The following is a 26,561-nucleotide window of genomic DNA, read 5'->3' on the forward strand; positions in this document are numbered from 1 at the left end:
GATCTGGGAGGCAGAAGCTCTAGCCCCCATTTACTCAATTCTTGTATGATTAAGACAGGGAGAATCCTGTCACAGGTACTGGAGAAACACAGTGAGGAAGCAAGATAATTCGATGTCACACTTAAAGGCTCCTATATGCAAAACACCATGCTAGGAGTGAATTTACACTAGTAAATTAATAGGAGACCAAATGTGGTAGGATGGAAAGTTGTTCTCTGAAGTCAAACTGTCTACTTTCAAATCCGAGCACCACCACTTAGTAAAGTGACCTTATTCAGACTGCTCAAACTCTCAGAATCTTATCTTTACAAGTAAAATGGGGCAATATCTACCTCATATGATTAAGTAACATATGCAAAATGCCTGAAATAGATCAAGTGTTTAAATAAACACTCATGTATCCTCTTTTCTTCCTTCCCTCTTGAGAACACATGGGAGGGAGAATTTTTAATAGAGAAATCTGGGAAGCTCCTTGGTAAAAGGTGAAATCTGAGCTGGGACCTTGAAGGATGAGTGTGGCTTATGTGGAGATGATGGAGGGAATGGTGTGAGCAAAGGCACAGGAAAAAAAGTACAGGAATCCATGGATAGTATAAAGTGGATATATTGGGAGGGAAGGTTGAAGTAGAATGGCCTTCAGAGAATAGGGTTTATGGTAGAGAGAGAAAGCAAGGGCTGAAAGCATTCTCCTGATTTTCTTTTGGAGGTAGAGACCAAGGCTGAGTCAGGAGCAGGAGCAGGGCTGCCAGCACCAACCTACAGCCTCAACAGCATGGGTCCCCAGGCCCCATCTTTTCTGCCACAGAAGGTGGAATTCCATGATGCAATGTCAAGGGCCTGCCGTGGAGAAGCAAATCTTCTCTGCAATGGAAGGCACTTCCCTATCAGTCAGCTCAAAAACAAAACCGGCATAACCTGAGCTTGAACACAACAGGATGGTACAATACTTGCGTCCTTTGCACCGACGTGTGTTGTGATCCCTCTGCTGCTAATAGTCTGGTTGCCTCCAGGTTCTATTTCCTCTTCCGTACAGGAAGGAAACTGAACTGCTTGATGCCTTTCTTCTTGACATACGATAAATTCCCTACACCCAAGAGGCAGAAAGCTGTTCCCAGGTATCTGGCCAACCAGTCCACAGTGCCAGTGGGTTTTGTTCCAGATAGGCACTAAATTAATCTCCACTCCCTTCAGTTGGAGCTGGCTGTGTATTTTCCTCTCTTTTCTGAGGTCATCTGACTACTTCCCCCAAACTTGATTGTACTCCCATACACTCCAAGACTATGGTTTGCCTATTTCTCATTGCTGGGGTCTGTCTTTGGTTAGGAGGCAGTACTGCACTCCCTATGAGTCTGCAGCATCCCGCAAGAGGACTCTAACAAGAGGAGATATAACAATACATTACAGTACTTGGGTTTTAAACACCTCCTATATAAAGATTTGAAATAAAGTAGCTAGACATGTTTAATAAGTCAACAAAGTGACAATATCATGAAGGACCAAAAATCATGACGTGTAAAGAATGGTTAAAGTAACTGAAGATATTTAATCTACAGAAGAAAAGACTTGGGAAACACATGATAGCTATTTTTAAATATACTTAAAAAGGCAATCACAGGGAAAAATGACTAGATTTCCTAATACCCATGGTGAAATTTATAGAAGTATACTCTTTGACTTGATATAAAGGAAGATTTTTTTAAAACATGACTGCCTAGGAGTGTTCAAGTAGGGTCAGACGACCAGTGATCGGGAATATTTCATAAGCAGGAGCAAGTAAGATCTGAGCCACTGTTCTCCTGGTAGGGTGTCTGTGGTGTTCCTCAGTTAAAGAAGTACTATAAGCAGCTTCAGTCCAATAAATTACTATCACCCCTCCTGGGCATGTGTGTTGGTTACTCTAAAGAGGAAGTTGAGAAGGCAGTAATACTGGATCCTGGAATATAGTCACACAGGAGCCTTCATGCGGATACCCTCTCCAGTTCTCCAAACACCCACTCACGTGTGGTCTCAAAAACACCCAGTACCTTTACTTAGCTTTACCCACTTCACAATATGCTCAATATGAGCTATTTGACTTCCAAGCCTAGGTCAGGCCTGAGTGTTGCTCATGAGCCATAGCTGTAGGCTGAGGAGCCTTGAGAGTTTGTGGAGGGATAGCCCCCCCGCCCGCAGGGGGCTGTGATGACAGAAGTCTGTGGAAGGAGAGGTATCTAAGGAGTCCTGGCAAGGCAGATCTAAAGGTCCAGGTCTGGCAGCATCACTATCCATGAAGACCCCAGTTCCTATGGCTCTGTGCATGGGGGGCCATTTGTTCCTGGCAGATTTCATTCCAAAGGTCCTGTGTGGACCACGACTAGGGACCGGGCAAAAGGCGATGGCTGGTTGGAGGGAAGCCAGGCCCTTTAATTGGGGAGGACGGCTGGAACATAGCACTGAAGTGGGCTCGACTCTCAAGCTGCATACGGTGGCCCAGGGGTGAGGTGAGTCCACGGACAAAATGGATCCGAACCAGCCCAGACTGTCCCCCAGATACCAGCCATCCATAGGAATCCAGGTTTGGGCTGAAGCGGACCTGAGAAGAGAATTGAAAGCAAGAGAGATGTTCACAGTTGGTGCTTTAGGGTGAATCCTAGTTGTAAGGGGAGAAAAAGGGCAACAATCTGAAAGGATAGGACCATGATGGGGTGAGAGAGGCAGGAAAGAGGTAGGTCTATCACGCTCTGGAGGATCAGGTTGCCAGAGCGGTCTTCCTTCCTTCCCTCTGCTACCTTTTCATCCCCCGTTTCATTGATCGTAGCTTCAGAGCTGGGAGGAAATGAGAGTGAAGAAGGGTGGAGAAGATGAGAGACAAGGTTTTTACCTTGTGAATAGCCTCTAGCTGCAGCCGGTCCAGGCAGAGCTGCGAATGCCCCTCTCCTTCCTGCATGCGCAGCATTGGCTCCCTGTGGAGGAGATCGTGGAAGGAACCCTGGGGAGGAGGGAGAAAGCCAGCTTCTCAGTCTTGCATCTTTGTGCTGCAACTCCTTACAATGCCCTACTGTACCAGGACTAAAGTTTTCTTTTTTAAAATGCCACACCCATTCTCCTGGCCTCAATTTACCAAATCTGTGTCTTGAAAGAGCAAGTAGTGATGGTTGACAGTTTCAGCATAAGTTCGAGCTTTGGGAGGGTTGGGGGCCTCAGATGAAGTAGAAGAATGGTCTCGACCTTCAGGGCTGTCCTGATACGGCATCAGATCTGCTTTATATATAGGCTAGAAAGGAGACCATGAGATTAGGTCCTATAATACTGGAGACAGAATAAAAGAGAAAATTGATGGGGCGCCTGGGTGGCTCAGTCGGTTAAGCATCCGACTCTTGATCTCAGCTCAGGTCTTGATCTCAGGGTCGTGAGTTCAAGCCCTGCGTTGGGCTCCACGCTGGGCATGGAGCCTACTTTAAAAAAAAAAAAAAAAAGGAGAGAGAGAAAATTGGTTTTGGGCAAGAAAGACTTAAAGACGGAAGAAGGTAGTATGTTTAAACACATGCACAGATGCACTAGGGTAGGGAAGATGATGTACAACTTTGTGCTAAGACTTCCAGGGATAGTATCAGGTCTGGGAGACCTAATCCAAATTTACAGTTCTTACTTAGGAGGTCATGTGGATTAGGACCCAACAGATGGTGCTACCATTAAATATTCATATACGTACGAATCTTCTCTCTACAGGTCGCTTGACATTTATTGGGTTCAGTGCCATATCAGGCAATATGGCTGCGATGAGCTCCCCGGATATATCTCCTGCGGCGATTGTCCCAAGCCAGTCAGATCCTGAAAGACTCTAATAGGAAGAGACAGATTTCTTTCATTCATTCATTCACTCATACTGTTTCCGTTCTGTGAGCTGGAAACAGCCACACAGTCTGAAGTGGAAGACACACAGAAAAACAAAAATGAGTTTATCGGGTGGAGGGATGGAGTCACTGGGGGATGGACATTAAGGAGGGCACATAATGTAATGAGCACTGGGTGTTATATAAGACTGATGAATCACTGAACCCTACCTCTGAAACTAATAATACATTATATGTTAATTAGTTGAATTTAAATTAAAAAAAAAAAAAGTTTATCCTAACATTTATCCCTGATGATACAGTTACCATACATCTGTCTACTTCTATGCAAAACTACTGCCTCTTCCTGACCACCAGGAGGTGAGTAAAGGAACCGTTTTCCTGTGTAATGAAGACGGGCTCACCCAGACAGTGCCTTTTCGAGGAGCAGTGAAATAGGCCTTGAAACCAAGGTAACCAGCATCAATATAATGAATCCCACAAAGTCCATAACTGTAAGAGGAAGACAAAATAAAACTTTCTTTTCTCCAAAACAGCATTCATTTCCCTTTCCCAATTCCTTCCAGAATTCAAATTACCTCAATGAAACAACTCTCACCCCCCCTCACCCCACACTATCTGGCACACTCTGCACCCCAACCCTTAGGGCCTGTCCCTAGAGCTCCTCCCATCTGCACCCTGCCGTACGAGGCATAGCAGTTGTCCTGAGCCACGGTGACACCATTGTAGGGGAGCAGCCAGGCCAGCTCTGTGCTCAAGAAGCGCTTGATAGAGTTTATGGGTTCATACGGTCGTCGAAGGTCCCAGAATTTTATTTTGCGGTCACTCCCCGCAGAGACGAGGAAATGACTGTGGAAAGAGGGTATAAGAGGGAGAAGATCAAATCGGAGCAAGTCTCGGAGCACCGGCCTTCCCGGGCCTCACCTCCCACCCCACAGCTCTCCTGTCCTGTACCTGTTAGCTTTGCACCACTGAAGGGTACGCACAGCCTGGTCATGGGCTAGGAAACACTGGAAGGGGTAGAGCTTCAAGGAGCCGTCAGAGAGCCGTATCCGCTGCAGGGGTGAGTTAGTCGGAAGGTTCCAGAAAACCACCATGCCTGAGACAGGGATAGAATGTATAGGTATTAGAGGCAAGTTCTCTCTTCTTTTGCTCTAATGTCTTTCTCTGGGCTCCTAGGACCTTTGCCTTTTACCCTCAGATGTGACCCCCTTATGAAAGGATATAGGGATCATGATTAGCTAGCCAACATTCCCTCCGTGGTATTTTAGCTCCAACTCTCATCAACAAAAAATAGCTCAGTCTGGGACTTGTGGTTGAAAGACAGACTGAATACACCCAATAGCCTCTATTCCCTACTAAATAGAAACAAAGGGATTTATTTATTTATTTTTTAAAGATTTTATTTATTTATTTGACAGAGACAGCGAGAGAGGGAACACAAGCAGGGGGAGTGGGAGAGGGAGAAGCAGGCTTCCCGATGCGGGGCTCGATCCCAGGACCCTGGGATCATGACCTGAACTGAAGGCAGATGCTTAACGACTGAGCCACTCAGGCACCCCAAAGGGATTTTTTTAAAAGCATAAACCCTCTACGACAAGAGTTGGCGAACGACAGCCCTTGGGCTAATACAGCCTACTACCTGCTTTGGTAAATAAAGTCTGACTGGAACAGTGACACCCATTCGTTTACCTAATGTATGGCTACCTTCATCACTCAATGGCAGAGCTGAGTAGTTCCAATGGTCAAACAGCCCACAAGGCATAAAATATTCACTATCTGCACCTTTAGAGAAACGTCTACCAACTCTGCTCTAAGAGAGAACAGCCAAGGAGCCAAAAGCAACAAGATGCAGAGAAACAGAAAACGAACGAACAAATAGAAACTAACTCTGCTGACCCAAAACAAGCTGCCCCCTGACCAGGCTGGCAGAGGAGGGTATCAAAAGCATAACGTTGATAAAAATAAAAGACAAATTAAAGAACAGTAAGAATTTATTTTTTTTAAAGATTTTATTTATTTGAGAGAGAAAGAGAGAGCATGAGTGGGGCGGGGGGAGAAGCAGACTCCTTGCTGAGCAGGGAGCCTGATGCGGGGCTCGATCCCAGGACCCCGGGATCATGAACTGAACTGAAGGCAGATGCTTAACCGACCGAGCCACCCAGGCGCCCCAACAGTAAAAATTTAATAAACAATAGCTGGGGAAACTATTTGTAGCTAAAAACTCAGGAAATGTAGCACCTATGAACCTTTCTTGGAAAAGCTTATTGGCAGCGAACTCGAGCTGAGTCGTATCGGTCACGTAGCAACAAGGGCAGACTGAGAGGGACAGACCGGTGGACATGCGTGATCATTTCAATGCAGAACTGTAACTCGGGGAATTAGGACAGCAAGACAGCATCAATAATGATGCACCCTGAGGATGTAAGAATCACCGCACCAAAGGAAACACACAGAAAAGACAGAGAAGGACAGGAAGAAGCGTGAGAGTGCTAATTTCCTGACCTCCTGGGGCAAGACTACTGAGGAGGTCTAACTGTGAAATTGTCGCCTGTGGACTTCAACTACCGGAATCCTCTTTATCTATGATCCTTTTCTCTCCCCTTTTAAAGCTTAAGAGTATTTTTAAGGAACTAACATCTCTGTGGTGAAGGAACATTTATGGGGAGCTTAGCCCATCTCTCAGTTTCAATTCAGTCTTTCTCTTTTATAAAAATTAAACTGTAATTAAATTTCATACATTTTCATTTAAAATAGCTTATGTAGGGGCACTTGGCTGGCTCAGTCGGTGGAGCATGCGACTCTTGACCTCGGGGTTGTGAGTTCAAGCCCCACGTTGGCTGTGATTACTTAAAAATAAAATCTTTAAAATAGCTTATATAGTATAATCCCATCACTATAGAATGCTCTCTCTCACCATCTGATCTTTTTATCTTTATATAAATGCATAGAGAACTCCACGAAATGATGTTCATCCACTCTTTTTGTTTTTAAAGATTTTATTGAGAGAGAGCACGAGCGAGTGAGAGCATGAGCTGGGTGGAGGGGCAGAGGGAGAGGAAGAAGCAGACTCCCCACTGAGCAGGGAGCCCGATGCAGGGCTCTATCCCAGGACCTCGAAATCATGACTGAGCCAAAGGCAGACGCTTAACCTACTGAGCCACCCAGGTGCCCCTGTTCATTTGTTCCTAACTATGTTTTTCTGAGTAGAAAAATTCTAGTGACCTTTTTTCTTTCTTCTTTGTATTTTTTTTACATTGCTTAAACATAATGTCCAGCATTGAACCAAAAAGGAAACCACCACCAAAAAACAAGCATATATAAAGTTTCGTTTTTTTACCATTATAGTAGCCAGCAGCCAGGTGGTGATGGGGCCGGGTGGGCATCCAGGCCAGGCTAAGGCACTGACCGCACTCCGAGGGGTCCGAGGCTTGCATAGACCCTACCTGAAGGGTTGCCACACATTGTACCTGCAGGGACAGAAGAGCCGGGACTAGGGTTAGGGATACTTACCATTTGCAACAAAGGCTCAAATCAGTGTTTAATTCCGCAGATGGGGAGAGGCAGAAGGAGACTCACTGTGGAATCAGAAAGGGAGGCTCGAGAAGGTGGAGCCTTGGCTAAGGTAGCAGGTTCCTCACTCACCTTATAGATGGCGGGCTTCATTGCATCTGTGAGGGAAGAAGAGCAGTAACTGATGCTCTGGGAACAGAGGACTGACGTCCTGCCCTGCCTTGCTCTTAGATCAGCCCCTCTGATCTGACAATGACCTTCCCTGACAGCTACCTTTCCTCCAGCACACTGATGAATCTACCTCTACCTGCCCCCATCTTCTTTTTCCCCCCTGTTGTACTTGAGTGTGTCCTTCCTCTATCAGAATGGCTAATTGCTCCACTCCGCTCCCTCCCCACCCTCTCTCACCTTTTCCAGAACTTCGCTCATTTGGTTCTCTTTCCTTTCTCCTGAATGATCCACTTTCTCTCCCCCTACTGGGTCATTCTCATATTCAGACGTAAACATGCACTACAGTCTTCTAACTAAATGAAACAAACACACAAACCAAACCCTTCCTTTCCCCCTTATTCACCTCCAGCACCACCCTCATCTATGTGTTCTTCACAGCCAATCTACTTGAAAGAATTGTCCATGCATCTGTCTTCACTTCCTCACTGCCTATTCGCTCCTCAGCCCACTCCTCTGCCAGACCACCAAATATGGGATTTCTCGGGGCTCAAACCCGGGTGCCCTCTTCCTTACATACTCAGGACAGTTGAAAAACAAATTTGACAAACAGGAGATGCCTCTCGTTAACCCCTTCCTCTTCTGGCTCATCTTCAGCTCTACATTCTCTCCCTCTCTTCCCAACAAAGAGACTGTGTTTATGTGTACGTGGCAGTTAGGACAGGAGAGGTCAAGCACAGGACTGGGGGAAGGAAAAGAGTATGGCAGGGGAGATCAGCCTTAGCAGTTCTTTACACAGCCAATCAGCTGTGGCAGCAGGAGGGGAGAGCCTGAGAGCACAGAGCAGGGAAAGGGGGAGAAGGGGAGTGGGCTGAAAGAGCCCAGTGATAAGACTGCAGGAGAGAGTACCCCTTGCAGGCTGCTAAAGAGAGAGGGTGAGGACAAGAGGTGTGAAGTCAGAGTGAGTGGGGTGCTAAGTGAGGCTCTGTCCCAGAGGCTGGGCCGGGAGGACTTTCAGGAGAGATGGACAGGCCGGCTACGGTAGCACCACGCCCCCTGGGCTACTGTGCTACTCACCTGGGGACTGCTGAGCCAGCAGGGCCTCCGGATGGGGCAGACTGAACAGCAGCACCTTCCCGTCGGAGCAGGCAAGAGCCAAGAGGCCCAACCTGGGCAGGAGAGGAGCCTAGAGGGGGAGACCAGATCTATGCTGAGGCTTGCCGCCTTCAGGGCTTCTTAGAAAACTTTTGAGGTTCTGGTCCCTGGAAATGACAGGGATTTGCTGGGAAAACTCCATCCTCCGCTCTCTGTCAACTCTGGAAACTCATAGGGCCTCTCTGTTCTGCCTGTGAGTCCTAAGGCATCCCACAACCAACATGGAGGTACCTTCCGAGGGGTGCCTGGAAGTTCCCATGCTCCACTGGGGCAGAACTTGAGGTCCCAGATGCAGCCGTGGTCACAAGCAATCCCATAGACAAAGTGAGCCCTGTTGCCAGGACTGAGGAGAGAAAGCATATGGGGCAAATGGGCAGGGAGAAGGGGCCGAGGGCCGCCAGAGCCTGTGCTCCGCCCCATCTCATCCAGGCCCCCCAGCTCCCCTCCCCAGCTTCCCTGCCCAGGTTCTCTCCTCCTCAACCACACTCCCATGGCAGCGCCCCAGCCCCACCTCACCAGCTTTCCTGTTGCAAGGTCCCAAGGCCCCAGACTTGGAGCAGCCCAGGACCCGAATGAAGCTGGCTCAGTGGGTGTGTCTCATTCATGTCAGGGCTGGAGAAAAGGGCCACATACTGCGAAGCTGCCGCCCCCTCTGGCACCGGACACCAGTCCAGAGCCCAGAGGGGCCCCCCCGTGAAGAAGGACACATCCCAGCGCTCTGGGTGTGCTGTGATCGAGCTAAATCTAAAGAAAAGTCAAAGATGGGATGAAGAAAGGAATTAACAAAAGGTATTAAGGACTTCAGTAGGTGAATGGATAAATTAACATCCAAACAATGGAATATTATTTGGCACTAAAAAGAAATGAGCTATCAAACCATGAAAAAGCATGGAGGAACCTTAAATGCATATCATTAAGTGAAAGAAGCCCACCCCAAAAGGCTACACACTGTGTGATCCCAACTATGGGACATTTTGGAAAAGGCAAAACTATAAAGACATCAAAAGATCCGTGATAGCGACGGGTTAGAGGGGAGGGCAGGATGAGCGGTTAGAGCACAGAGGATTTTTAGGGCAGTGAAACTACTCTGTATGGTATCCTAACAATGGAGACAGGTCACTACACATTTGTCCAAACCCACAGAAAGCACAACACCGAAAGTGACCCCTAATGTAACTTATGGACTTCGAGGGCTGCTGCGTCAGTAGCGGGTCATCACCTGTCACGCACGTGCCCTCTGGTGGGAGCTGTTGATAACGGGGGAGGATGTGTGCATGTGGAGGGGGGGACGGGCGTATATGGGAGATCTCTGCACCTTCCTCTCCGTTTTGCTGTGAACCTAAAACTGCTCCAAAAAAATTAAGTCTTTAAAAAAAAGAAAAGGGGGGCGCCTGGGTGGCTCAGTTGGTTAAGCAACTGCCTTTGGCTCAGGTCATGATCCTGGAGTCCCGGGATCGAGTCCCACATCGGGCTCCCTGCTCAACTGGGGGTCTGCTTCTCCCTCTGACCCTCTTCCCTCTCGTGCTCTCTGTCTCTCATTCTCTCTCTCTCAAATAAATAAATAAAATCTTTTAAAAAAAAAAAAATAAAAAAAAAAAAAGGTAATGAGGACAGAATGGGAGCTCCAGCTGGCGCCGGTATGAACTGGCCTAAGCAGGGGCCAGAACAGCAAGCAGATCTATGGGTGAGAACAGTCCTGAGCCACCATCTGTGTCTGCCTCCTTTCCTTCCAAAGCCTGTCTAGCTCTAGTTCACCTTCAAAGAGGAGAGGCTGTGCCTTCTGGTCTACTACAGTGTTCTCTCCAGGGCCAGTCTGTCCGGGTCTATCTGAGTAGATGTGACCTGGTAAACTGGCCCTCCATCTCCCTCACTTCCCTCAGTCTGGCCAGCAGTGATGAGCACTGCAAATTAGAGCGGGTTAACCAGATCTAGCCAGGACTCCTACCTTGGGACCCCCTGGAACAGCATCAGGGGAAGAACAGGGCCAATCTGTCATCCCTCTCAATACTCATTTTTTCTATTTCTATCTCCTAGAATCAGAAACAGATACGCAATCTTCACCTGTTTATTCGGTAGAGTGTGCCGTCCTCAGGAAGTCCTTCACGCTGGACAGAAAACAGTGGAGACTTCTCTTCCTGGGGCAGGTAGGGAGCCGCCTCACTGGTGGCGGGGGAGACAACAGTGTGAGTTTGGAAGTTTCACCCATCCCAGGATTCCCTGTCACCCTCCTGTCTCTAGGGGTGTCACCCCTTCCCAGCTTCAGAATCTCTCTTAAACTTACAGTTCAGATAACAAGTGCCACTTCCAGGCCAACGGAATCCATTCTGCAAACTCCCAGTATGAATGCTTCTGCTCTCGGCTGGAGGAACAGAAGAAGCATTAATGAAGGAAAAGAGAAATTCTAGCGCAGCACTGTCCAGTAAACCTTTCTACAATGATGGAAGTGATCTATCATCTGTGCTGACAGATACACTAGCCACTCGCTCCACGTAGCTACTGGGCACTTGAAATGTGGCTAGTGTAACTGAGAAACTGGACTTTTAATTTTAATTAATTTTAAATTACATTTAAATGGCCAAACACAGCTAGAGGCTACTATGTTGGACAACACAGCTCTGGAGCTCTCGCCTTTGGAGCAGTGCCTTTTAGTTATGAATGTCTTCAGTGTCCTGCCCTGGGAGTGCCCTCTTTCCCATGGCCCCACTTCTAGATGGTCCTTTGCACGCCACCACCTTCTCATCCCCAGCCCCCTTCCTCAAGTCTCACAGGTCCTTGGTGAGATGGAGGCACTTCCAAACAGGAGCCATGATGTGATTCGGTAAGCCATTGGGAGCCATTCCCCGGCAGTGTGGCTTCTGCTTCTGAGGAGCAAATGGGAAAAAAGTATAAGGGAGAGAATTTTATAGATAAGACAAAGTCCCCAGAAGGCAGCTTTCCCAGCTTCTACTTTTCTTGGCACTGTTTCCTCTCTAGCTAACTTATCAGCATCTTGAAAGACTGATGTTTCTGCCATTACGATGACTTCTCCACCTTCTGCTCCCACTCCTCCATCAGAACTGCAAAGCCTGTTATGTATTTTCTGTTCACCCTCCTTGGCGTCTCCATGGCATTTGGTTCAGAGGACTCCCATTTGCTTCCTGAAACCCCTGCCCCATGGGATAGCGTCTCCTTATTCTTCCTGCCTCTCTGATATTCCCCCACCGGCACTCCCTCCTCTGACAGGTTTGGGTAATGATGGTGTTTCCCAGAGTCCCTCTGTCTTCTCCTCAACCCTCTATACATATACTCTCATCCCATGTCCACGGCTTTGACTACCATCGTTGACTTCTTAGTAAACGTAAACTTTACCCAGTTTTAGCTTTCCTACAAATTCTAGACTTTTACAGTGTGGTGCCAACCCATATTATAGAGCCTAAGGCAAAAGGAAAATCAGTAATACAGTTCCTGTCTTTATTTAAAACTTTGATATTTTGTTCACCATAAATTTGTTGCATTTTTTTTTTTAAGATTTTATTTATTTGAGAGAGAGAGTGCGAGACAGAGCACGAACGGGGGAAGGGGCAGAGGGAGAGGGAGAAGCAGACTCCCCACTGAGCAGGGAGCCCAACATGGGGCTTGATCCCAGGACCATGACCTGAGCCTAAGGCAGATGCTTGGCCGCCCGAGCCACGGAGGCGCCCTGCATTACCTTTATTTGTTAAAATGTTGCATCAAAATATTTATCTTGATTACTGAAGGGTTTGGTGTTCCCTTAAATGTTGCGCTTGAGACAAGGAAGGCACATGTCCATGCACATGACTGGCAACCAGACATCTCCAGTAGGACGGCTCATGGCCCACAGGCACCTCCAACTCAGCATGTCAGAAAATGAGCCCATCACCTCCCCTGCTCGCCCTCACTCCTCCCCTGCTCCCACCGTTCCTCTGTCCCGAAGTCCAGCACTTAAGAGCACCATCTAAGCTAGAAACTCCTACTCCTTCCTTTCCAGCAACTGCCAAGTGCCGCTAACTCTCTAAAATGTCTCTTGCACCTGCCCCCCACCTTGGCTTGCTTCACAGCCTGATCCAGGCTCTCCCTATCATGACCTGGATAACCAAAGCTGTCTTCTGACTGTCCACTGCAGACTGACCTATCGTCCTAACTGATCACGTTATTTTTCTACTTAAAAACCTTTGTTTCACAGAGTTTCTGTGATGATGAAAATGTTTTGGAAATGGGTAACAGTGATGGCTGCACAACACTAGGAATGGCCTAACGCCACTCAGTTGTACTTTTTTTTTGTGGGGGGGGAGCAGAGGGAGAGGGGAGAGAGAATCTCAAGCAGGCTCCACACCTAGCATGGAGCCTGACATGGGGCTCGATCTCACAAACGTGAGATCATGACCTGAGCCAAAATCAAGAGTTGGATGCTCAACGGACTGAGCCACCCAGGCGCCCCCAAAATAATTTACATTTTTAAATGGCAAATTTTATGTTATGTATATTTTACCACAATTCAACAAACATACAAACACCTGTGTTGGCTCCTACCAGTCTGTCCTTCCATCCTCTCAAGTTTAATCCCCCGCCCCTGCTGGTCCCGCAGGGCATTTCTATACCTTTGGGAACTTGCTGAGAGCTCTCAACAGCTCTGCCTGCTTTAGTGCCCTGTCCTGGGAATTCCCAGGAAAACCACTCTCTCTGGCAAACTCCTGTTCACCTTTCAAAACCTAGCCCAGCTATCATTTGTCTGTGAAGCCCCAGCAGTTCACTGCCCTCCTCGACACGCCGAAAGCATTTGGTTCCCTCCTGGTGAAGCCCTCATCACATGGTGGAGTCTGTGAGGCAGGAGGCTGTCTTAGTCATGTGCGTTTCCTAGTGCAGAGGAGGTACTCGATAGCTGAATGAGTAACCTCATGCACTTACACGCCCAGCCCCCGCCTGCTCAGCTGTTTTTTCGTTTCTTCGTTTACTTATTTTGACCATCAGTTAGTTACTAGGCCAAAGCTTTCCGCTAGGGCACCCTGCAGACCCCCCTAACAATCCCTCTACCTCTCCATTCGCTTTCTTGTTCACTCAGATTACCCCTGAAGTGGATCCTCGTGGGGTGCTTTGAGGCACCACAGGCTCAGGGTCAGAGGAGCTCTCGCTTGGGCCCTCGCTTTCATCTCCATCTTCAGCCTCAACCTGGAGAACGAAGTCTTCATCCCGTGCAGTGTCATCTTCTTCTTCTCCACCTTGACAGGCTGCCTGCTGCCGGTTTTTCTTCGGTTTGGCGGGGCTGCTCACCTTGGGGCTCTCAGGACAGGACACTGGAGCGGGCAGGGCCGTTGAGAGCTCTTCAGCCAGTTCCTGAAGGTACAGAAGTGCCCTGCGGGACAGGGCAGAGTCAGAGCCATACTCACAAACACTTAACTGAGAACCCACTTTTCCAGACACTTGGCCGATTATCTCACTGGATCTGCCCGGTGACCCTGTGAAGCAGCTATTCATTTCCCCTCCCCCTTTGATAAAGAACCAGAGATTTAGGGAAGTTAAGGGACTTGGCCAAGAGAGGACTCAGATCACATATGTGGAATCTGAACCCAGGTCGGCCAACTCCAAGTCCAAGGCACTTGCTTTCTACCACAGTTAGAGATCAGTAAGAGCCCAGAGAAGAATGGAAGGGCACACAGAGACCAACAGATACTGGGCAGGGAAAATCACAATGAAGACCTGGAGGAAACTAAAAAATGTGACAGAATACAAGGCACAGAAAGCAATCTCCTGGACAAACTCAGCAACAGACAAAAAAGTTGCTGTGGTAAGAGCTAGAAGATGGCTCAAGTCCCCAGAACCCAGACGCTACCCCCCGCTTACCTGACAACTCGTCACAGCCTCTCAGCTCTCCAACATCTGCCCCCGCCAACCCTTCACCCCGACCGCCCTCCACCAAGCTGTGCCCCACAATCCTTACACTTGGGCAGCCCTTCGGCGGGGTCGTTCCCCAGGAGGGGTCTCAAAGTCCTCAGGGGGCCTCTTTGGAGGTGGAGACTCTGGCTGATCTAGGTCTTTGGACAACTTCAGCAGTAGCAGCTCTGCCTTGGACCTTCGACCTCGTTTCTTAGGCATGGGGGCGGACAGAGGGTTGGATTGATCTAAGAGACCAGGAACCAGAGGGGCTGATGGAGGATTAGGTTGTTGGGGCCTTTTGGGGCCTTTCCGTGTGCTACCACCTCTCTTCCGGCCAGGCTTTGAGGCCCTAGGCTTTGAGACCTTTGACATCTCTGAAGAAAGATCTGTAGAGAAGAATATGGGTGAGACAAGACCAGAGCTCAAACCTCTGTGGAATAGATTATACCATACCCAGGTCGGTAAGATCCTGTGAGCTCACCCTGCTCTCTTTCATCTTAAGCTAAGCATGGGGAGATAAAAATAGGAAAGGACAAGGTACATACCTTGCTGTTCAAGTCTGGAGAGGCTTTCTTGTTCTGCAGGGAGCCTCCTCTCATCAAGAGAATCCTCAAATCCAGGCAAAGGTGTAGGTAAAGACATCTCTATGGAAGCCTCAGCACTAGTTGTTTCTGAAGAGGCCTTGACATCAAGCTGATTTAGCACCTCTTGTCCAGGAGAGACTACCACAGTCATGTTCCCCACGGGGCCGGCCTCCCCCAGGGCAACACAGCCGACCCCGCAGGTATCCATCAGCACCCCCTAAAATGGCTGCCCCTGCATAGAGACATACACATGAGTAGAAGGCAAAAGGTATTTGCACTGGCTCAGATTTTTCTACTTTCCTATCTTTTCTCCTCCCATCCCACCCACTGCCCACCCCCCAGCCAGAAACCCAATCACTCCCTGATCACTCATTCATTTAGCAATAATTACTAAGCATCTTCTATGTCAGGCACCGTTCTAGGAACTGGTAACATGACAATAAGCAAGACAGACAAGATCCCTGCCCTCATGGAACTTACACACTAGCAGAGCTAGCGATAAACAGATAATAAGAAAGCTACCGTTTATTTATTAAATGCTTACTATGTGCCAAGCATTATATTCTTCAGCCAGTTTAATTTAAAGCTCTTAAGTTTACTCATAAGGATAATGCAGTGAATGAACAATTATTCAACTTCTCTCCTTAAAACCCAATGAAATGAATCACCGTCTTCCCCTCAAAAAATAAAAAGAGAGGATGAAAAAATCTTCCTAAACCTCCTAGGAACAGACTGCAAAGAATAGCTGCCGAGGGGTGGCTGGGTGATGGACAGTGGGGAGGGTATGTGTTGTGGTGAGCGCTGTGTGTTGTGTAAGGCTAATGAATCACAGAACTGTACCCCTGAAATAAATAATACATTATATGTTAATAAGTAAATAAATAAATAAATAAAAGAATAGCTGCCGATACATAAAATTTAGACCAAATTGAAGGAGGATGCCTAGAGCTAATATCCACCTTTGTGAATACTAGTCAAGGAATAGATTTATTTAATAATAAGTAAGAGTTCTCTAGTGCCCTGCCATTAATCTTTTACTTGAATAGGGGAGGTGGATGGCTATGAGATAATTAAGGAACATCCTACCGCATTAAGAGACCTTTCCCACATTGAAGAATGGACTAAAAAACTGTCATGAATCTTTTTTTTTTTTTTTTTTGAGCAAAAGAGAGAGAGAGAGGACTCATGCATACACCAGAGCAGGGGAGGGGCAGAAGGAGAGGGAGAGTCTCAAGCAGACTCCTGCTGAGCGCAGAGCCTGAAGCAGAGCCCAAGGCAGGGCCCGATCCCATGACCCTGAGATCATGACCTGAGCCAAAACCATGAGTCAGTCACTTAACCAACTGAGTAACCCAAGCGCCCCTCTTCATTCTTTTTTTCCAAACCCAGAAAATCATTTGTGCAACCATGGGCAAAGGTAAACTGACAGAGATAAACAAAACACTGAACACCAAACCAAAAAGCTGAGCAACACAGAACTCTGCAAGGGCCCAGTTTTTGGCCAGAACAACCTGCCTGTCTATGACAAAGGAGAACTAGCTCAAATCTCAGGAAGGAATCCCCCATAGATCTGTATATGCCTTAAGGATGTTTAACAGAACCAAAAGTAGTATACGATGTTGCTTCCAAAATGCCTAGTGGGCCACAGGAACCAGAAGGAATTGTTTTAAAGGCTACAGAGTAAGAGACTGAAATAAAAGAAACACAAAAGAAAAAACCTACAAGATGACACAAGATATGACTATAACAATAACCAAAGATCAATTCATCCATTAAAAAAAAAAAAGAATAAAGATTTGGATTGATTTAAAAGCCAAACTATATGCTTTGAAAGAGATGTCTAAAACAAAGGAACTCAAAGAGCTGGAAGTCAAAAGATATAAAAATATATAGGGCAAATGTAGGCACAAAGAAAACAGGAGTTTTGTTAACAACAAAGCTGAATTCAGGGGAAAAAGTATTAAATGGGACAAAAAGGGAATACTTGATAATAAATAAAACTTCAAATTATATAAAAGATAAATGTCATGAACTCTTAAGACATCAAATGACATAGCATCAAAACAAAGCAAAATCTTCAGGAAATACAAGAACTACTTCTTTTATTTATTTTTTTTAATTTTTTTTTTTTTTAAGACTTTATTTGTCAGAGAGAGAGAGAGAGCACAAGCAGGGGGAGCTGCAGGCAGAGGGAGAGGGAGAAGCGGGCTCCCTGCTCAGGGACTCGATCCCAGGACCCTGGGATCATGACCTGAGCTGAAGGCAGACGCTTAACCGACTGAGCCACCCAGGCGTCCCAAGAACTACTTCTTTTAACCACTGACAGATCAAGTAGATAAGGACAGAGAAGACATGAATAAAATGATTATTTGACCTCTCTATTGGTCCAGGTTCAGCACATAGAATAGAATCCTCTCTAGCCAGTTCAGCTAAAAGGGATTTACTACTGGATATTACATGCATGGTTCACATCAGTGGTTCCTAAAGCATGGTCCTGGCAGCATCAGCATCACTTGGCAATTTGTTAAAATGCAGATTTCCAGTCCTATCCCAGACCTACTGAATCAGAAACTCTGGGATGGGGCCAGCACTTTTTGTCTTCACAAAGCCCTTCAGATTATTTGGATGCACATGCAAGTTTGAGAACCACCTGCACGCAGGATCATTGGGAGGGTTGGGGGTGAGGAGGGACAGTTTAGGAACAAGGGCTGGTCAAAATGGGAAGTTGTCTGGCAGCTGCTGGTTCAAGAACCACAGGACCTCTCCTACGCCATGATGAGGAGGCACCTGCGAATCAGGAAGTTCCTGCCACAGCTGATGGCTCCATGAACTGCCTTGCACTGATCAGAAAGTGACCTGACTCAAGAGCGAAGACCCTTCTCGGCTCCCAGGTCAACAATCATACCCCTGCCACAATCTGAACCAGCAAAATGTATGGCCTGCCTCTCTCCTCTCTAAACTCGGGTCCAAATTTGAGAGCACATTTGACTGGCAAGACCCATCATATTCAGAATCTTGGATGGAAAAAAATTCCAGGAATTGAAATTTCTAGCTTTCCAGGCTCTCAAGTGGAGGTTTTTTCCTTCTCTCACATCCCACTGACCACACTGTAGAAGGTGGGATCAGTGTCTTGTCAGTTCCTCTCCGAATGCACTTGTAGACCAGCAGTCCTCCCTATCTTGTAAAAACTGTTCCTTTGAAGCCCGTAACATTCAGCTAACCCATTGCTATTCACTCACTGTAATACACTGGACCTTGTCTCACAAATCCTTTTAACCTCCAAGATCACAAAGACATCCTACTATCTGATCACAACCTCCCATCATTATAGCTAGATTGCTAAACTACTATCACTTTATCTATTCTTCAATCATATCAAGCCACCATCATTGATCTCTCCAGTTTCTCCCGGTGTTGGCCACATCCTATCTACCTTAGATTCCTTTATTTTAATCAGACTTTTGTTGATAGTATAAAGTTCCTTTCTTGTCTTTTTGTTCCACAGGACTGGCAAAATTTAAGCCCTGGATGAACCAACCATCCTTTTTCTCTACGCATGCATCTAAGCTGCCGGAGTGCTAGCAATCACACTTTCTCTCTTGTCAGCCCCCACATTCCCTCACCCCCAACCTCTGATCCCCTGGTTCTTGGCAGATGATTTTGCCTCTGATTTCCGAAACAAAACCCAAAGCCATTATGTGGGACAGACTTCGATGTCTGGTCAAGGAGCCTAATATTCCCTGCATCTGAACCCCTCATCTACTTTCTAAGCCCAACTTCCACTTGTGTTCTAGCTCTACTCCCCCATCTCTTAAGGGCACTGGAATTGTTTAGCCTTTTCTTTTACATTGGTTGTTTCCAAACTGCATTTAAATGTCTCTAATTCTCATCTTAACACACACACAACAATCCTTCAACCCACATTCCTCCTCCCTCTCACAGTCAAACTTTTAAAGAGCTGTCTGCCCTTGATGTTTTAATTACCCTGCTTCATTTTGACTAGGATATTGCCCTCCAACTCATCACTGAGGCTGAAGTCATCAATAATTGCTGGGTCAACTAATGCAATGGGCACTTCTCAGTCTCATTTAACTTGATCTCTCAGCAGCTCGGACACTACTGACCACACCTTTCTTGGAACATTCTCTTTTCTTCAGAGGCAGTTTAAGTGCAATGAAGTTTTAGATTTTTACAAAATTTTCCTCGATCTTTTACAGCTGTCTCACTCACACCTATTTGGCAGCCTCTTTGTTTCTTGGCAAATGTACCTCTTTTTTCTTTCCAAAGCATTCAACTTGGTTTGCTTTCTTTTCTTTTTTAGAATTGTTTTTATAAAACTTTTAGTTGACACAAAATACTTGTAAATACATGTAGAATGTAAAGAATAACGAAGTACATATTTATCTGCCACATTTCAACTTAGTTTTAATAGCAGTAACTCTTTCATACTCAAATTTCTTTAAAATTTAAACATATATCACAATTATATAAATATAATGACAAGTTAACTGACATAAAAAATGTTGAGAACCATTACAATGACTCTTGGCAAGCATTCAACTCAATCAGTGGAGAGAGAATGACCAGGCCTATAGGAGAAAAGCCTATAGGCTTCAAGCATTCAGTGGGCCACCGCCATCAGTCTGTACACTCTACAGAGGAAACGGGGAATGTCAGTTAACACAGGGAGCTAGTTAAATAGGTATCAGTTAAGAGAACTTCTATGTATGCCTTAAAGATTTTCCACATCAGTACACACACACACACACACACACATATATATCTCATTCTTCCTAGTTACTATCAAGTGTTCCTTAGAATTATAATTGTACCCATTTTACCACACCCTTGCTAGTCTTTAATTTTTGCCAATCTAATGCATGAAAGAATTCTTCCCTATTGTATTTATTTGCATTGTCCTGATAATGATTGAGGTTAGCAACTTCTTTTTATCTGTTAGACATTTATGTATCTATCTAGCTATCTATATGTATTTTTTTTTAAGATTTATTTGAGAGAGCGAGCGAGCAAGCGCACAAGCATGAGGGGGAGAGGGAGAGAGAATCTCAAGCAGACTCCTTGCTCAGTGCGGAGCACCACATGGGGCTCAATCTCCCAACACTCAAATCAGGACCTGAGCTGAAACCAAAAGTCAGTCACTTAACTGACTGTGCCACCCAGGCGCCTGGAACATCTATATACCTTTTTTTTTAAAGATTTTATTTCTTTGTCTGAGAGAGAGAGCATGAGCACAAGCAGGGGGAGCAGCAGGCAGAGGGAGAAGCAGGCTTCCTGCTGAGCAAGGAGCCCAATGTGGGACTCGATCCCAGGACCCTGGGATCATGACCTAAGCCAAAGGCTGTCAGACACTTAACCAACTGAGCCACCCAGGGACCCCCATTTTTTAAAAAAGATTTTATTTCTTTGTCAGAGAGAGAGAGAGAGAGAGAGGGGACATCTGTATTTTTTAATGACTTGCCTGTACATATAATTTGCGCATACCTCTACAGGACAAATCAATCTTTTATTGATCTGTGGAGCTGTTATTTTTGTTGCAAATACTTTGTTTCTACTTTTTAAAAAAGATTTATTTATTATTTTAGAGGGGGGAGGGGCAGAGAAAGAGGGAGAGAGAATCTCAAGCTGACTCTTCACTGAGCTTGAAGCCATACCGGAGGCTCCAGGCAATACCCCGAGATCATGACCTAAGCTGAAATCAAGAGTTGGACACAACCGACTGAGCCACCCAGGCGCCCCACTTGGTTTTTACTTTTTAAAAAACTTTGTTTATAATGTTTCTTGCTAAACTGAAGTTATATTTTCTGAGTTAAATTTCTCAATCTTTTCCTTTATGAGTTGTTTTGTGTCTTAAAAGGCCATTTCCTACCCTAATATAAACATATCCTATTTTCTTCTAATACTTTTTCTAGTTTGAATCTTAAATGTAACTTTTTTTTTTTTTTTAAGATTTTATTTATTCATTTGAGAGAGAGAGAGCACAAGCAGGGGGAGCAGCAGGCAGAGGGAGAAACAGGCTCCCTGTTGAGCAGGGACCCTGACCGGGGATCATGACCTGAGCCGAAGGCAGACAGACGCTTAACTGAGCCACCCAGATGCCCTTAAATGTAGCTCTTCAGTCCATGTGGAATTCTCTTATTATAAGAGAAATGGGTATTTATGTACTTCATATCTGTCTCACTCGGAAGTTTCATAAGGATCTTGGGGCGCCTGGGTGGCTCAGTTGTTAAGCATCTGCCTTCGGCTCAGGTCATGATCCCAGGGTCCTGGGATCGAGCCCTGCATCACGCTCCCTGCTCGGCGAGAAGCCTGCTTCTCCCTCTCCTACTCCCCCTGCTTGTGTTCCCTCTCTCGCTGTGTCTCTCTCTGTCAAATAAATAAATAAAATCTTTAAAAAAAAAAGAAAGTTTCATAAGGATCTTGCCTGATTCACTATTGAATCTAGAACCTGGTACATGGTTAAGTGCAATAATTAAAACTTTGTTGATTTAACGACTAACTTCTCAAGCTGCAAAAAATCCCTTTAAGGATTCACTCCTGTAGAAGGCAGCAGCAGGGTATGGTGGTCAATTTCCATTTATGATTTCACAATACAAATTCTAGACACAAGTAAAGGAAGGAATGTTTAATAAATTCGTGCTAGAGTTTACAGAAGTTTCTTTTTTTTTTTTTTTAAGATTTTATTTATTTGACAGAGAGACAGCGGGAGAGGGAACACACAAGCAGGGGGAGTGGGAGAGGGAGAAGCAGGCTCCCCGCGAAGCAGAGAGCCCGATGCGGGGCTCGATCCCAGGACCCCGAGATCATGACCCGAGCGAAGGCAGACGCCCAACGACTGAGCCACCCAGGAGCCTCTATATATATATATATTTTAAGATTTTATTATTTATTTGACAGAAAGACACAGCAAAAGAGGGAACACAAGCAGGGGGAGTGGGAGAGGGAGAAGCAGGCTTCCCGCTGAGCACGGAGCCCGATGTGGGGCTCGATCCCAGGACCCTGGGACCATGACCAGAGCCGAAGGCAGCCGCTTAACTGACTGAGCCATCCAGGCGCCCCGAGTTTATATAAGTTTACATCTGCACCTCAACTTGTTTGCAATACTGCTTCAAGGCTGCCAGGATTTCCCCAGTCAAGGAAAATAATTAGTTAACACAGTTCCTAAAGTATGGAATTACTTTAAACACACTGGTCTAATACACTGTTTCCCAAAGTGTTCCTATGGTGCAGCTGGTGCTATGCAGGATGATTTTAGTGAGACAAAAATGAACTTTATTTAACTGTATTTATTTTAACTTGTATGAAAAACTCTAGCCCATGGGGGCGCCAGGGTGGCTCAGTCATTTAAGCCTCAGACTCTTGATTTCTGCTCAGGTCATGATCTCAGGGTCGTGAGACCGAGCTCTGGAATCCGGCTCCCCGCTGGGCTTGCAGCCAGCTTAAGATTCCCTACTCCCTCTGCCCCTCCCCCCCACTCCCCTCCGCGCGCGCGCGCTCTCAAAACAAAAACAAAAAAACTTTAGCCCATGAAACCCACGGTTTCATCTGTCTTGCTTAGCTTGAGACTAAAGCACTTAAACTTGGAAAAACAAACCAATTTAAAGAAAGCTATTAAGAAAATAATAGTACATTAGATAAGAAGGGATGGCAAAAAGTAACCAAAGGAACAGGAATGGCTTAAGTTTGTTTAACAATATGCCGCTAGGGCGAACAGGCTTTGCCATACACACTACACCTCTCTAACAAAGTGAGTTACCACGGGTGGGGCTGAAGTCGCCTCCTCCGCCTTCCCCAGCAGACAGCCTACTTGCCGCGGGATAAAAGCACCAGAAGGGAAACATAACTGGCCCTTGGCTGCGCCAATGGGGTTGGAGCGCGCGGGGCACAACCCCGGGGTTAGAAGAGCCTCATGGAGGAAGAGGCTGGGACACAGCCGAATGAGGAGGCTAACCCGCTACCACTGTAAGAGTGATCGCCTGCCCTTTCTCAGTCATGGGTGTGGGGGCAGCCTCCACCACTAGCCTGCGTTGGGAGCGAGCCCTGAGTTTTCTGAGGCTCAGAACTACTGTAGGTTCGCTGAGTCCGAGGGATGCAATGTAAGCAGCGCCGCGGCCGGGACACAGGATGCCGTGTTACCGCACCGCGTCGGGAAGAAGGCAAGAGCCGTTATTAGCAGGGATGAGGGATGTCTGGTTGCACTACAGAGGAGGTGGGGAGTGTGATAGTTTCTGTAGCAGCGCGGGGACTGCAGGTCGCGATGCTATGCAGAGAAGGAACAGCGGGGTCGGGAGTTGGTTCCCAATATCTTAGTGCTATGGGAAAAGGAGGAGGAGGAGTAATCGTGGGGCCCCCGCTCACCCCGCTGCGGTACACTCACCCTCACCAAAGTCCTTCCGGAAGTCCAAGTTCGAAGATGGCGCCGCCTGTCTGGTCGCGGTTTTATGACGAAATCTGGTAGCTACTCTTTATTGCCCCCCTCCCCCCACCCCCCTACCGCCAATGCACAAGGCAAACACGTGAGTTTCGTGGGTACTTTGGCCCGAAGACGTTTTCTCAGACTATGTATTCCATAATGCAGTGCGGCGAGAGTCCCGCGCCCTTTCGGAGCGGGCGAGGCTCCCGGGCTTTACCCGCGCCGGGGACGCTGCGTGGCCTTCTGGGAATTGCAGTGTCAAGAAAGGAAGATTGACGCCTGCGCGGTGACGGCCGTCGCGCCCCGCGGGTTCCCACGGGGCCTGTATGCGAGCCTCGAGTGTAGGGCGCGCGTAGGCCTCGTCGCCGCTGAAGCCTGCGTAACGGTCAAGACTACCGGCCGTGTAGCGGACAGGGCCCGGCTGGAGTGAGAGTAACTACTCCGGCGCCGTCCGAGCTGAGGACACAGACTGAGAGACAGAGGAAGCCTAGCCGCCGGCTGTCAGAGGATGACTCGGGCCTCCGCCGCGGGCGGCCACTCATGAAGCCAAGGATGGGCGCTACAAAAACACAAACGGGGTTGGGAAAAGGACACGGAAGGGAAACCAGTAGAAAAGCCTGGCGTGGGGACGCTACACTGTAATGAGCCTCAAGCTTGGCCCCTGGCCTTGGTTGGGCATAGGCCTTGCCCCACTCCCTCCCTGGGAGATGGGATGCGGGTGGACAAAGAACGTAACAAATTTCTGCCCTTTCCTGAGACATTTAAAACCATGTAAACTTTACAGGTCTCTGCATATTAACTAGGAGAGTTCAGGATGTATACATAGGGACAGGAAAGGGTTGAGTAAACCAGTCTTTCCCCCCAAAATTTCACCTATTAAATTCCCTTGGGGGCGCCTGGGTGGCTCACTCGTTAAAACGTCTGCCTTCAGCTGAGGTCATGATCCCCGGGTCCTGGGATCGAGCCCCGCTTCCGGCTACCCGCTCCGCGGGAAGCCCACTTCTCCCTCTCCCACTGCCCCGCTTGTGTTCCTGCTCTCGCTATCTCTCTGTCAAATAAATAAAATCTTTTAAAAAATAAAAATAAAAAAATTCCCTTGGTTACACAAAACATTTGAGAAAAACGTGGGAGGAGCTAGCTAAGACTTAGAAGTGAAGACTCCCTTCCACCTGTCTCCACATCCACACAATCAGTTCCTTGTTACAGATCCAAGATACTTTATATATTTATACACATAAGCAAATGCATATATATCTTTCCCTTTTTAATTCAAACCGATGACACACACTGTCCTGCATCTGGCTTCTTTTAACTGAGTGTACCTTGGAGATTGTTCCATTTCGGTACATAAAAACCTTCCTCATTCTTTATTATGACTGCTTAGTAATGATATAAATGTAGGATATAGTTGACCCCTGAACACAGGGGTTAGAAGTGCTGACCCCTGTGCAGTGGAAAATCTGCATATTAACTTTTTCTCCCCCAAAACTTAATTACTAAATAGCCTGCTGTTGACTGGAAGTCTATAAACTGTCAACACATATTTTGTATGTCAATATGTATTATATCCTGTACTCTTACAATAAAGTAAGCTAGAGAAAGGAAAATGGCAAGAAAATCACAAGGAGGAGAAAATACATTTACAATACTGTATTGTAACAAAAAACTCCATATATAAGCAGACCCACACAGTTAAAACCTATGTTGTTCAAGGGTCAACTGTAATTTGAATCAGTCCCTTGTTCTTAATGGATATTTAGGTGGTTTCCAGTCTTTTGCAAGTATAAACAATGCTGCTATAAATAATCTTGTTACCTCAAACATCTGTAACTATATAGGTAGGTAGCATAAATTCCTAGAGGCAGAATTGCTGGACCAAAGTTTTGGTGCATTTGTAATTTTGATTGACAGGCAATCTTTCAACTGCTCTGTTCCCTGCCTCTAATCTCTACCAGTTACCTTTCTAAAATAAGGAGCTGACCCTGTGGATCCTCTGCTTAATTTTAATGATTGAGTAATATGCTCAATACATAAAAAATCCATGAGTTGATAATCCTTTTTTTAAAAAAGAGAGAAAGCCGACTAATCCATAACTACTCGTTGTATGCCACTGGAAGTAAGTAGTGATCAATTCCTGGAAACTAGCAAATAAAAGGAAAGAAACATTTATTTTCTTTCCAGTATGAACTCTAATTCAGAATAAACAGTGAAAAGGAATTCTTTTTAGAAGATTACGAGCTAGTAAATATGGAGAGAATCATAGAATTAGGGGGAAAAATCATTTTGCATCCCCTCATGAATTCAGGCAATAACCACCAGTGGTTATAAAACCACTAAATGAAAATTTGTTGAGAAACTTTAAAATTTTAAACTTTAAAACTGGACCCACTCATCACTGAACATGGGACAACCAGCTATTATTTGCCTCCTGATGTGAGGCGATATGAAACGCAGCACCACTTACTAAGTATTCTTGCCCAAAAAGTTGAATGGAAATAGAGGGGTTAGAGGAATGAGTTAAATGATACCACATGGAAGCCAACAGTCAAATCCAGAGTGGGGAACATTTTATGATAACTTGATTTCTGGAACAAGTCACTCCTGAGAAAAGAAGGGAGGTTGGGGAGACTGCTTCTGATAAATTGAAGACCTACTAACCAAATGTAATGTACAGATTTGCTTGGGTCCTGATTCAAACAAACCAACTGCAAAAAAGCCAGTTTTTGAGACAGTCAAGGAAATTTGATTATGGACTGGACAATACTAAGAATTTAATAGGTGTAACAATAACACGGTAAACGTCCATATTTTTTAGAGACACATACTGAGGTTTGTAGGAGTGAAATGATACAGTATCTGGGATTTCCTCTAAAGTAACTTCAGCAAGGTAAAAAAAAGAAAAAGAAAGCAAATGTGGCCAATCTTAATAATTACTGTATCTGGGACGGGGATTCTTAGGATAGTTCACTCTACTTCTGTTTGAAATTTTTCAATAAAACACACACA

At 46.2% G+C, this 26,561-nt stretch overlaps 1 protein-coding gene and 1 long non-coding RNA gene across 3 annotated transcripts; one reads left to right on the forward strand and one right to left on the reverse strand.

Moving 5' to 3' along the window:
- Window positions 1-588: 588 nt before the first annotated feature.
- On the reverse strand, window positions 589-23,623 carry GTF3C2 (general transcription factor IIIC subunit 2). 2 transcript variants are annotated; one of them, XM_036090298.2, is made up of 19 exons: window positions 23,520-23,623; window positions 15,086-15,356; window positions 14,605-14,926; window positions 13,734-14,019; window positions 11,436-11,530; window positions 10,951-11,028; window positions 10,731-10,829; window positions 9,186-9,413; window positions 8,901-9,012; window positions 8,592-8,700; window positions 7,479-7,504; window positions 7,174-7,303; window positions 4,788-4,932; window positions 4,521-4,682; window positions 4,238-4,325; window positions 3,692-3,820; window positions 3,101-3,253; window positions 2,861-2,968; window positions 589-2,572 (listed from the first exon to the last, which is right to left on the reverse strand). In XM_036090298.2, exons 2-19 carry the CDS (start codon window positions 15,330-15,332, stop codon window positions 2,354-2,356), a joined length of 2,736 nt encoding a protein of 911 aa, XP_035946191.1. In that variant the 5' UTR covers window positions 15,333-15,356; window positions 23,520-23,623; the 3' UTR covers window positions 589-2,353. The 2 variants fall into 2 exon arrangements, with proteins under 2 accessions (XP_035946191.1, XP_077912232.1); XM_078056106.1 differs by lacking the exon at window positions 23,520-23,623 and adding an exon at window positions 22,899-22,917.
- LOC144379196 (uncharacterized) lies at window positions 23,038-24,413 on the forward strand. The gene is made up of 2 exons (XR_013441627.1): window positions 23,038-23,104; window positions 23,721-24,413. It is a non-coding gene; the product is annotated as an uncharacterized LOC144379196 (long non-coding RNA).
- Window positions 24,414-26,561: the final 2,148 nt, after the last annotated feature.

Source organism: Halichoerus grypus, chromosome 10 (assembly GCF_964656455.1).
Source record: "Halichoerus grypus chromosome 10, mHalGry1.hap1.1, whole genome shotgun sequence".
Lineage (NCBI taxonomy): Eukaryota > Metazoa > Chordata > Mammalia > Carnivora > Phocidae > Halichoerus > Halichoerus grypus.

Coding starts and splice junctions, on each gene's coding strand:
- GTF3C2 (XM_036090298.2), bottom strand. CDS start 15,332: ATGGATACCTGCGGGGTCGGCTGTGTTGCCCTGGGGGAGGCCGGCCCC. Junction 14,020..14,604: donor CGCCGAAGGGCTGCCCAAGT/GTAAGGATTGTG, acceptor CCTGTCCCGCAG/GGCACTTCTGTACCTTCAGG. Junction 7,505..8,591: donor GCTGGCTCAGCAGTCCCCAG/GTGAGTAGCACA, acceptor CTTCCCTCACAG/ATGCAATGAAGCCCGCCATC.